This window comes from Limulus polyphemus, unplaced genomic scaffold, assembly GCF_000517525.1.
Source record: "Limulus polyphemus unplaced genomic scaffold, Limulus_polyphemus-2.1.2 Scaffold554, whole genome shotgun sequence".
Taxonomy (NCBI): domain Eukaryota; kingdom Metazoa; phylum Arthropoda; class Merostomata; order Xiphosura; family Limulidae; genus Limulus; species Limulus polyphemus.
This window is the reverse complement of record NW_013666164.1, coordinates 345,635-358,997: the sequence shown is the minus strand read 5'-3', so window position 1 is coordinate 358,997 and position 13,363 is coordinate 345,635. Positions and strand designations below refer to the sequence as shown.

The window sequence follows — 13,363 nt, the reverse complement described above, 5'->3', positions numbered from 1 at the left end:
TTTACCTATCTACTCCCGATGAATAACAATTTTTACTGTCTTTTTACTGAAGAATGGATAACCATTATTTTTCCAAATAAATTTGAAATAGTTTAGTATTAACAAGTATTTAGTAAAATAGCTAACTGGTGCTCTTACCTAGACTGCATGATTTATTTACTTGTACACCTGAAGTAAAATTTTTCTTCTTTCAAAGTAGGATAGAACGCATGCGCTTGAATATCTCGGCAAGGACCAAGGAGTATGAGTCAATAGTCATTCTTATTATGCTAGGTTTGGATAAATAATTTATTATTAGCATATTATATGCAAGATTATATTTATATAATTAATACCTGCTTTAATTTTTACGAATATCAGAAAAACCGTATCCAAACTGAACGAATATAACTTGTAATATATTTAATCACTAAGTACTGACGTCATATGAGGCTACGACTGATACTTGTAGTACGTTAGTAGAAGTATTAGTATTACAATTTTACAAGGATCGAAGTAAATCCAAATAGAAAAAATCAACTTCCTTTTAAATTTAAATTAAACTCCACAGACCTAATCGGGCTAAATCACAGTAACGTTTTACGTTATTTCAGTGCTAGTGTAGAATATATAGGTTTAAAAGTTTAAACCTATAATTATAGAGCGCAAGCTCCCAGTTTTAAGTTACAACCTACCGATGGGAACATCAGTATTTAATATTCAGATTGTATTTTCGTTGACATGGAAATACATAGTGTTTATAAGTATAACCCTATATGTCATTCCTGCCTATTGTAACGACAATAGTTATTACGGAAGTAATTTTTTAACTAACCGAAACTCGGAAATTTCACATGGCCCAGGAGAACGATGTTTTTGTAAGGTAGGTTTTCTTATTTATATCTTATTAAAACATATAATTTTTAATTTATTTATCGACTATGTTATTTCATATTTGTATCATAAAAAATTAAACTGCTAGAATAGCAGTAGTACTTCTACTAGTACTGGCAGTAGCAGTGGTACAGGCAAGAAAGGAAATGGGTTTTAGGAACTAGGTACACGCTTAGACGGAGCAGTGGGATGATAGGTATAAAAAGGCAAATAGAAAAGATAGGAGGTTTGTATTTTATATTCAAGTTTTTCAATATCAATAATTTGAGTTCCTAATTCATAAGAAACTTTAAACTCTGTATTTGGACATCACAAACATATAATTTGAACCAATGCTGCATTCAACATTCCATGTGACACCCAAAAATCAATATTTAGGTGTGTTCTTTTAATGTTTACTTTTAAATTAAGAAATTAACTAATGAATTTTACAAACATTTGAATTATAATCTACAATTTGATACCAAACTTATTGATATAAATTCATAAAATAGTAGTCCAATAAAATTTTGAATGCAAGTCAACAAACACAATGACATGGCCTTTGACCCATAATGATAGGATTAATAAACATCTTCAGTAATACTAAACTAGACCAATGGGAAAAATAATACAAACTGTGAACTTGGTACACTGCATGTACCTCCATTTCCATCACTGGGTACAGGTGCAGAAGTACTAATTACTAGTGTCTCATAGTTAATGTACACTGGGCATGTACATGAAATATTACTAATATATTAATAATACTAATTCTGTGTTGTAACAAGTAACAGTAAGTGAGTAACATTAACAGGTAAACCTCGCAGTCTGAGGGAATTTTATTTGGTAATGAAGAAAAACTTTAATATAAGTTTAACATAACATCAAATGTACAGCATTGGCTAATATTGTGTTTAATAATAGATTATATTAAATGTTTGAATAAATACAATATTAACTTACAATAACTTAAGCAGACAAAATAAATAATTTTTAACTGCATGTATCACATATAATAAGGTATGATAAAATAAAATTCTTGGACTTGAGGTTTAAAAAATATTAAAATATTTCATATTATTACTGTACAGGTAATCTTGTGAGGATGTGACACACATACTTGCACAGAATAAACAGAACTGTCAGAACTTTTCAAGCCATCTCCAAGCATTATTAGTCTCAAAGTGGATTCCTTGTCATCGAATTTGAATGCTGTGAAATGTCATACTATTACTATGTATTTACACACAGAGTCAATGGATTTGTAAAACTTTTAACTTAAAGTTTGTTTTTTTTGAGGATGTGAAGCAGGTGCTTCACAGTCTAATTTTTATATTATTAACATCATTGTCTAAGTAGATGCACAATGAAAATGTAAAAGTGTAATGTTTGCACATGAAAGCAGTGAAAGTATACAAGATGTTCTTCCTATAATATTGCAATTCCTTTTTTTTTGTTTTAAAATTTAATTACTTTAACATAACTTACATAAGTATTTTATAAAATCATTAAAGGTTTGCATTTATCAGCCTAAATGTTGAGAAACATTTAGTGTCACAAAATCAGGATAGTAGAGGTATCTGCATCTATCTCTTTCAAGGCTTGAACCCAGGGCCAGAGCTGTAATAAGTATCAGTAAAACTTAGGTGGTGATCTGTAATTGTGACTAATATAAACACAATCAAAGTTAGTACTGCAATAAAAGTAGAAGACAATTAAATTTTTTAAATTTGGATATATATTTTTTGGTATAATTTGAACATATCAACACTGTTCATAGTTGTTTATGACAGGTGCATACCAATTTCTTTATCAATTGTTTATAATAGGTCTGTGCTTTTTGCTACTTTGTTATAAATGTTTTCAATTACAGTATCTGGGAATGTTGTAACTGTCGTTATTAGCAGTCCTGGTTAGATGTATTTAGTTATCAGCATTTTTAGTAAAAGTAGATAGAAAAGAAAAGATGTTTGCTAGTATATTTGAAGTAAATGGAACTAGAGAGGTAAAACTGAAGAGGATAAGTGTGTTTTAACTGTATAATTGAGGACAACTATGTGGAATGTGTTAACATTTCTTGGAAATATGCAATGTTCCAGTTAAATCAACCTACAATTAAAAAAAATAGCATTACAGAGCTTCTTGGTAGATAATTTTAATAATTCTAAAAGATGGAGTTCTGTACCATTTTTGTGGAACAGATATTTTGCTGTGCCTGTACTTTATTTTTCTATAGAAATTTAGGATTTGAGTTCCTTAAGATGAATTGGTTTAAATTATATAAAGTGCATTTTTTTTAGCCTTTTTTTGTTTACATGTGTTTTCATTCTAATGTTTTATTTTTACTTTACCATACACACAGAAACACAAAAAGCAATATTTATTGTTATCTCTTACTTAACATTCATGTATTAAAAACTATTTTTAAACCCTTCAGACTTTTAAGAAAACAAGCTATTCAGAAAAAACATTTAGTCATGATATGCTGTTGTGTTGCTTTTTTTAACCACAGTTATTATAAATAAATAAAAAACTTATTTTTTGTTTACTTAACACTTAACACATTAATTGTGAATGTTTTTAGTGTATTTACAGAATTTTATTCTTCATGACAACTAAAATTTTCCTTGTAACATCTATACCAGATATTAAAAATATATACGAAACCCCATCTATTATTTGATTCACCACTTGTGATCAGTAACCCTAAATTAGTACTGCATATTTTTCAAATCCTACATAGATATAGGATTGGTATAGTGAATTAAAGACAATTAAAATACAATACATGTACCTATAATAGATGTAGCAGTATTTTACAGTAGTAGATTTAAAGGGTTATGGCTATGATATGAAAAAAGGTGAGTGGTAAGTTGAATTTCATAATCAATTAATCGTTGGACTTATTGATAATTTATTCTCACATGATGTTTGGATAGTTGAAATAATTAAAAATAGTAATAATTGGAAACACTAATTTCAATAAGTAGATTATTTTCATGAATTGTGACACTGGTTGATTAAGCTGAACCAACTTGAATTAATCAAAAATAATGAGAAATTATAATGATAATATTTTGAATATTTTGATAATTGAAAACAGTAATAATAAAAAACACTAATTTTGATCAGTTGATTATTTGTATGACATTAATCACTTTAATTGTAATTTTGATTAATCAGTTATTTTATGTGACATCATTCAATGTAATTGATGCTCATAGATAATTGATTATGTCAATTTATTGAGTTAATGACACAGCTCTAAATATGAGTGTGGTTGTTTTTACATAACAATTTTTTGTCTTTATTAACAAATATAAAATTTATAGTTGCCATATTTTCAACTGTACCTAAGAACATTGATCCTGATCACATTAAAGTAATTATTTCTTTAGGAGTTGAAATTTATAATGAACTTTGTAGAGGTTTTGCTAAATTTGATAGATATTATAATAAGTTTATTTCTTCCAGTTTGTATATGATATTAACATTTTACTTATACTCACGTACTTTTCCAAGCTGCAGTATTTTTCTGAGTACAAGGAAGTAAATGTCTCATGTAAAAACATTTTGGCATCATTTTAAGCTTTATTTCATTTGTAGTTTTTCCTCGTCTTTATAATACTAGGTTTGATCAAAAAAAATAAAGATTTCCTCTGTTAGTAATGATTAATTCCTAGAGCTTAATGCACTTTGCCTTCTAACAATAATAATTTAAGGTGTTGTAATAGTAGCTAAAGACTGTGACACACAAAACCTTTATGTAACTGTAGAAACCACATATCTAGACTGAATTGTTTTACTAGATCTTTTAGTATATTTCTAATGAATTGTAAACTTTCTAGGGACATTGAATTCACTTAAGATTATAAAGCATGTAATAAACATATAAATACACATGCATAGCAGTACTTTTTTGACAGTTGTTTTACTCAAATATTTCTTAAATATCCTCTTAAGATTAAGATATCCTGCATAGTTTAATTTAAATCATCATAATTCTGGTACTTTGATAATAATTATCCAGAAAAGTATTGTAACGTGATGTATTAATGAGGTAGAAGCTAATGAAATGGTTAGTTTGTGAAAGAGTAATTTGTGGACCTTATTCCACTATTTTTTTCTGTTTGTATAAAAGAAAAATGGAAGTAACAGAAATGATAACATTAAATGTGTTTGATATAAACAGTTCATTAACAATGCTTTGAAGTTTAAGTTGAAACATTAACAGCTTTGTCTACAGCAGAAAGCACAGTAGTTAAGTAATTGAAAAATTCAAAAATACTTTAAACCCTCTACTCATTAACTTTAGTCTCCACTGTAGTTAAAAGCTACTTACATATTTTTTTAAACTATTATTTTTATGCTTATAGAACTTTGCATTCTTCAGGTTGTAGTTACATGAAATCAGTTTTAAGGCTTCATTAAACTTGGTGATAAGAGAGATTAAGATGTCATTAGGAATTCTACAGTAACTATGTCTTAATCCTCCTTGCCACATATTACATCTGAGATTGAAGTTACAATGACTACTTGTTCTTTTATGACCATTAGTATTGGTCATATTTTTGCATTTTGTGTATATGTTTTCTCTCAGTACTTCTTTATTCTGATCCCATTAAATTTCTGGAATTGTATTTATGTCTACTGTTCTTTATTACCACCCCTTGTTCTAATCAACAGTTTCCAATCTCTGTTTCATTTGTATATTTGGACTGGTTCAAATAATTTAGTAGTGTTATTCAATTCGGGACTGTAAGAGTGCTTAGAGAAGCCTCTCACATGGGATGAATTGCTGAAAAATAAATCATGATGGTTGCAACCAAAGATGAAATTCTCAAAAAACAAGTAGAGGTACTCAGCTGGGTGAAGTGGACCTGTTTTTGAAAAAAAAAAAATTGTAAACACAAAAACCAACAATCCAGCTCAAATAAGTTTTGGTACTATTACCACCTTAAAAAATAAGTTCTGGTACTCAGTACCAGTGAGTACTGGCTGAATGTCATCTGTGGCTGTAACAAAACACAAGTGTAAGTTAGACAAGTGTCTTTTGCAGTGGAAAGAAGTGTTAATTTCATTTTTTCCTAACTAAGAAAAATACATGTTTATTTAGGTGTATTTTGGTAGTTAGTAACTGTATACTGGCAAATGTAACAGGATTTGAATGGTTCAAGAGAATGCTTAATGAATATTTTAAAAATAAAGGCTGGATATAGAAAGATGGGCATTTGATGAAATGAATGGGTCAACCTCAAATATTTTATGTAAAAGTGCTAATCCTATAACTTAAACAAAGATTACATACCACCATGTAGGGGCTAATGATGTAGGGAAAGGTAGGTCAGAGGAGCTAATTATTAAGTACAAGTGGTTGATAAAGGCATCTAAAGGAAAGGTTCATTACTTAATTGTGTCAGGGATACTGCCAAGAATTAATTGTGGAGATGAAATTAAGAACAGATCACAAGGGCTAAGTGCTAAGCTTAGGTTAATGTGTAAGGATGAGCAGATAGGCTGGTTGGACTTATGGGATCAGTTCAATGGGAGTTTTTTTGGAATGGATGGTTTACATTTAAGTAGGGTAGGGGCTATTTGCAAAGGCTATTAACTAAGCTGTAAGGGAAGATTTAAACTAGGACTAGATAGTAGTGAGGGCCAGGATAAACTAAATGCCAAAAAAATAAGATGCACCCTCCTGACACATGCGACTCCCTCTATTCGATTCTACCTGCTCTTGGTTGTTTCATTGCCTTCAAGGCATCTTTCCATTGGTTCTTCTTCCTGCTGTTTTATTCCCTGGCACCACTCCACTGTTTTTGACTTTTTACTTTCTCCCTTACCCTTTGGGTTTGGCTTTTGACTCAATTGACCTTTTCTTACTTGTCTCCTTTTTCCCGGTAATCAATTTCTGGTGTCTTCACTCAGATTAGGCACCTTCCCTTTTACCTGTATCTCACCCTCATTGTACGTTGGAGATACTTCTTCTGTCAAGCACTGGCACTACACCTCATACATTTATTTCCCATTACCTGCTTTGGGTAGCTGTTTCTTCCTCATCTGGGTGCCGTCTTCCACTTGTCACCATCCTTCACTATTCATTGAGACTGTGACTGGGTAAGATACCTTTTTGTATATATACCTCTTCTTTTTCAGAGGCATATCTATTTATTTCTTTATGGATCCTACTCTGTGGCAAGTGGTGCCTGTCCAGGTATGCTTAGACCAGTTACATCTGCACTGTAAGGCCATGTTGACTTAACAATTATAATTTCCATGACCACTAAATGCACACTGTTGAGATGGAGTATTCCACAAGATCGCTCGTAGGTTTTCCTCGCAATATATTTGCTTAATTCATATGCCCATTTCAAACCATACTAACCCATGGACTTCATGGGTAAAGTAGAAGGGGATAGCTGCCCATCCCTGCCATTTCTTAGATTGAATAAATCAGGAGTGGTCTGCTTTTTAAAATTGGGTTTTCATGGTCTCCTGTTGCACTGTCTATGGTGTTGACATTCCTCCAGACTCTCCACTGCATTTCTCCCCCCCTTTTTCTTCCAGTGGAGTATGAGAGTCCTTACCACTTTCAAGTTCCAAACCACTGGGGTGGTGGACCATGGACACATCCTCCTGAATGTGATAATGATATACAATACAAATAATGATAAAACCATTCAGTTGACAGTAGAGCGGTGGTGTTCTGCTGGTGTAGATGACGAGATGTTCTCCAGTCTGATGCTCCATCTGTGTATGGGTTTATGTGAGGGGATGTTGTAGCTTTGTAGTGAGCAGTCAAAATTGCAGTTCACCCATTCGATTGGGATCCCTCATCCTACCCCCACATGACTGTTCCCAGTGGCTGGGTTTTGGATTCAGAGCTGAACCAATCAAAATAAGTTCTCAAACATGTATTATAGGTGTCTCTGTTTCCTCACTCAATTATACTTTTGTTCCCTCTACCTGTGTTGTGGGTCACGGTGGTGGAACTTGCAGATTAATACAGTTCTTCCTCTTATGCTATCCTTTATGACTTTCTTATACTGAGGATGTTATTGCACTGGGAGCAGTTCCTTTCGGATTGGTTTTGAGTGAGATAGTTTACATTACAGAGATGTCTTTACCAATCGTCTGGATATCGGGTTCCCGGATCAGTCAAACAATCGTGGCTGGGTTTTGGATTGTAGTTGATTTGCCGGCTGTATGATCCTCTTTCCTACCTCCACATGGATATCAGTTCCTGATGGCTGGGTTTTAGATTTTAGTTGACTTACTAATGGTATGATCCTCATCCTACCCCTGTGTGGATGTCGGTTTCTGGCAGCTGGGTTTTGGATGCAGTTGACTTGCCATGTACAATCCATCACACCTTAGCCATTCAACACCTAGAGGTACATCCTTTTATTCTCACCCACATTGATGTCCTCTATGGGATTGAGATTCCAATATCATGTGGTTTGAATCCATATCCAACCATTTTTCTCTCCAATTTGGATGTGCTCTTCACAATTTCTGCCCATGTCTGCGACACCTCTTTCCACACTGGGCAAATAGTATACCTGGTACAGAAGTGGTGTGGTCTCTCATGTATGATTCTCTACTGCAAGGATGTACTCTTTCAGGGTATCTTTAGTATGCTTTCGAAGGGTGCTTCTTTCTTTCCCTTGCACCGGTCCCTCCACCTGTTCGATGTAGGATTCTAGCTATTTATCTGAGAAGAGGTAATGTACCATATCAGAAGTTATAATTTTCCTGTACTGAAAATGAATTTGCAGTAGGTACTTACCTAGGTTAGGGCACTCAACTCGCAATCTGCTGGTCGCCTGTTCTAATTCCCATCTCACCAAACATGCTCATCTTTACAGTCATGGACCATTATAATGTGATGGTCAATCCCACTATTCGTTGGTAAAAGAGTAGCCGAATAGTTGGCAGTGGGTGGTGTTGACTAGCTGCCTTCCCTCTAGTCCTTCACTGCTAAATTAGGGATAGAGAGTACAGATAGCCCTTATGTAGCTTTGTGCAAATTACCAAACAAACCAAACCACACATACTTCCCACCCTTCCTCCCCACTGAAAACTGGAGCTTCCATTTTCTGCCAAAACTTGATGTGATAGTTTGGTAGTATCGAATAGAGGGAGTTGCATGTGTCAGGAGGGTGTGTTGCACTCGTATTGGTGGAGGGTTGTCACATGATGATTTGCATGCGAGACATAGTTGATCCACATTGATCTTGGGGTATGTGGGAGTTCAAGGCTTGTGGCATGCGAAACAAATTTGCATATAGCACCTATCGGAAATACATTTTCAGTATAGAAAAATTATAACTTTAGCAGTTGCTTGAGGTAGTTGCATATTCTGAATACACCCATCCCTCAATATATGGAATAGATTCATTCTTCAACAGTTAGCTGTATAATGAAATTCCATATATCAAAACCAATTTTTCCCAAAGACTCCCATTATATAATTGGAGATGCATTCCTACAGAAAAAATTTCAAACCCAAGACCTAATAAAAACAATGAATGTTAAAGAATGTTAAGAATGTTAGAGAACCTGTTCTAAACATATATTTAACATAAATTGAATAATGTTAGGATAAAATATTAATATTACTAAATATGAGACGTAGAAATAAAAATAATGATATGTGAATATCAATGAAATAATAATAATATTTTAAACAGTTACCAGAGGTTGCTTAATTGTTGTGTGAGGTGGTTTTGCAATGAGATGTTGGGAAGTTACTTGGAGGGAGAAGAAGGGACAGTACATTTACAAACAGTAACCATTGATATTAGGTAATAAGATTAAAAACCTAGTCACATGAAGCAAGAACCAAAATAAAAACCTCTCACTGTGGATTGTACAGATTCATCGACTATAAAATTTTATAATTTATAAGTTAAAGATTCAAAATTCCATAAAAAATTAATTTTAGCCTTCCATATAATGAATTGTTTACAGATTTATGTATAATGAGTTTCTGTACAGCGAGGGTATATTGTATTTTAGAAAGTTCCAGAATATTCTATACAATTCTAGAAGGTTTTAGATTATTTTGGAATATTCCAGAGTATTCCACATTATTTAGAATGTTCAAAAACATTCCATATGTAAAAAATCCATGCTGTTACTTTTTACTTCTGGAATATTCTATATTATATCTTAGATTTTGTCCTGCCACTTTTTTTTCAAAGACTGTATGGGGTTTTTCTCTGGTCCAGATATTGCAATTTTGAATCAATTCCAGCAATCTTGGGAATACATGGACCAGTCCAGTTATGAAACTGCAGCCCCATGATGAAATAGCAGAAGCCATAGAGGAAGTTAAGGACAGTGTAATTGAGCTTGCTACAAGACAACTTCAGGTCAGCCAACTTATAGACAATTGTTGAGAGCTTCTTGAGCTAACCATAACCTTTCTTGGTGGTATCCCTCTTTGTGGTGTGCAATTTATAGCACTTAAAGCACTGCATCATGCCTTCAAGATCTGGATGTTTATGGGACAGTTTAAGCTCCTTGGCTGTGAGGAAAGAGGATTCCATGACTTCTGCATCTTTGTTGTTTGAGTTTAGGTTAGGGTGTGGTTCACTGCTCCTGATGCCATTTATGCTCCTTGCAATGATCTTAACTTCCTACAATGACCTCAAGTGATGTCAGTTCAGGTAAGACAGCTCAGAGGCATTACAGATAGTTCAACACTTGAAATATCATAAATGACAATGCTGATAGGGTGTGTGGCCTTTATTGAGGAGTATAATGCTGTCCTAACAAGAAAAGAACAGAAACAATTCCTCTTCCAAGTTATACAGGATCACAGAAGACACTTTCCTAACAGCAAAAAGGAAACAATAACAATGTAAAAGTAACTAACCATACCAAAATCATGTAATTATACCATTGTACATGCAATAAATAATAATATACTTTAAATAAATCATTTATAATATATATAACAAGTACGTTTTTATATCACACAGTACACACAGTACCAGGCCACTATAGTCTAGAATTTCAACCTCATTCAGCAACCTCTAAATATGGTCCAAAATGGGTGAAGTTTGACATTTAATGTTTATTTTTATTTATTTTTGTACATTGGAACAAAATTAGGAGGTGAGCTTCAGGAATTTTAACCCGCAAATAAGGACCACCCTGATAGGTATATCTTTCAGTTCAGAGATGGGGTGCTAGAGTGGTACCTGGTTAAATAAATTTAATCCACAAGAAAAGGCCTAAGCATAGGATTTTATGTATACGTTTTCTGGAATATCGAAGAATGAGAGATGACTTCAAAATTGTTAGGGATATGGACAATTTTTTGTTTGTGTGATTTGTTTAAATGCTATGGGATAATATTGGAAGCCCATGTGCAAACTTGTTCTTTATGAATTTTCTATTTTTGTCAGTCATAAATTTGTGGAATGTTTTTTCTGATGACATGTTGTGTACTGTTTTTTTAAGTTAGTTTAAATTTATGTTGGATTGACATACTGAACCATAGAGCTACTTTTTATTTGGCATCTTATGTTGCACTGTTGTGGTTGATTGGGGGAGGGGGCTGAACGGTCTGCAGCCATCATGTTTTTTGTTTTTTTTCTATATGATGTACACATGTATAGCAGTTGTCGTTTTCATTAAACACTTCTTCAGTATTATGCTAATTACACAAGTTAGATTTATTTCCTAGATGAGTGGGAAGCTGAGAATGTACTTGTTAACATAACTTTACCGACAGAAGTAAAAAACTGTCATTTTGGCTTTGTTGGCAACTTGGTTGTAAGCGTGAATAATTTGATGCCATAGTTATTGTAAACTCGTGTCAGTAAGCATGCTATGTTCAAGGTCTCAGTCCAGATTTGCCTTTTTTTTTTATAAGTTAAGAAAAAGTGGGAGTACATTGTTGTAACATATGCATAGTTTTGAAAATCATTAAACGATACTCCATAAGTAGGTATTTTTTGTACTCGTTTGTAAAATTACATTTATTTTTTGTATACTGTAAGCGGAGAATAAAAATGAAGGATGTAGTGTTAATTACAGATCTATTTTTTAATGAAAATATAAGCATGTATTATAACGCAAAATGTTTTAGTGTGAATGAGAAAGAAGATAAGGAATCGTTACATACTGTGTAATAATAACGTTTGTGGCAACATTATTTGCACAACGGCGCTAATGCGCATGGGAGTACAACAGATGTCCAGGCACAAACTTGTACAAATAGGCATTTACGTGCGTCATGTACGTGTAAGAATATATGTGGCAAAGTATATCCTCGTTAGTGTGTTTTTATTTAGTATGCTTCAGAAATTACTTTTGACTTTGAAAATTCATAATTGCCCGTTATTACTAGCTGTGTTCTTCATTTGACCTAATCAGTTGACCTTTGAACACGTGAATGGAGCTAGAGACTCGTTTTTGACATTTCTACATTTTCGTAGCACGGCAGTCGATATTTAATTATTTAATATGCACATCTGCACAAGTGTATTCGTATGGAGCCTTTTCTTTTCTACCCTATCATATATGTACAACATTATCGTCGCTTGTAATTCTATCGGCGATAGCACTTTTCCATATAAGGTAATCTTACTTATCTTTCTATTTTAATAAGAAAGTTTATTATAAACTCCGTAAAAACAAATCTTGAGATAAATTTGATTGTTTTAGACTTACCACGTATATCATCTATTATCTGACTGTGATGAAATGTTACGTACGGATGTATATATATATATATATACTATTTTTATGTAATTACTTCTGCAAGCAGTTTTTAAAATTAAAATTCTATGTAATTGCATGATAAAATTTCCAACTTGCATACATGAGCGATGAATGTAACATTATAATGTTATTTATGTGGAGAATGTTAACATTTAGAACTATCAATCAGGTAAATGATTTCTATTTGATTTGTATACCTGCCGGCCTACAGCTAAACTATATTAGCGATGTTAGGCTATTAATATTGTTGCGTCAGCGAGTCACATGACTAGTGTGACGCCACGTTTTTAAAACTATCCCTTACCTTGGCGAATGCTCTAGTATTTACTAGATATAGGGTAGGCTGGTATATAAAAGAGGGTGACAACGTGACGCGATAATAATGGAATGTGTGTGTAGATAGTGAGTAATTGAACTGCAGTCACAGGGTATTGTTGAAGTTAACGTTCGTTCGTTATAGTGTTTGTTTTAGCGCGAATATTGAAATTAAGTGTATCGTAAAGTTATATTCATAAAGAATAAACCAGTTTTATTAAGTAAAGACTTGTGTCGTTAAAGTTTCGTCGGAACGAAGTTACGGAAAAATCAATTAACAAACGGAGACGTAACAATATTATGGATTAATTTTAGAGTAGTATTTTCAATAACACAATAATAGTTAGACGTAACTATTTTTATTAATATTAAGATAATATACCTAATGAATTCCAAGTTTTAAAATTATATACCTAGCAGTAATTATCATTCAGACAGAAGACGAGCAAAGGTG

At 32.8% G+C, this 13,363-nt stretch overlaps 1 protein-coding gene across 2 annotated transcripts in view; it reads left to right on the top strand.

The window, feature by feature from the left end:
* Positions 1-226: 226 nt before the first annotated feature.
* LOC106459072 (ERO1-like protein beta) overlaps positions 227-13,363 on the top strand; it is a 39,877-nt gene continuing 26,740 nt past the window's right edge. Inside the window, exon 1 of one of the 2 annotated variants that reach the window (XM_013918649.2) lies at positions 227-862. In XM_013918649.2, the coding sequence (XP_013774103.1) occupies positions 677-862 (186 nt within the window). In that variant the 5' untranslated portion in view covers positions 227-676. Of the gene's footprint in view, positions 863-12,143; positions 12,451-13,363 lie in introns of those variants that run through there. The other variant, XM_022385469.1, reaches the window with a different exon arrangement.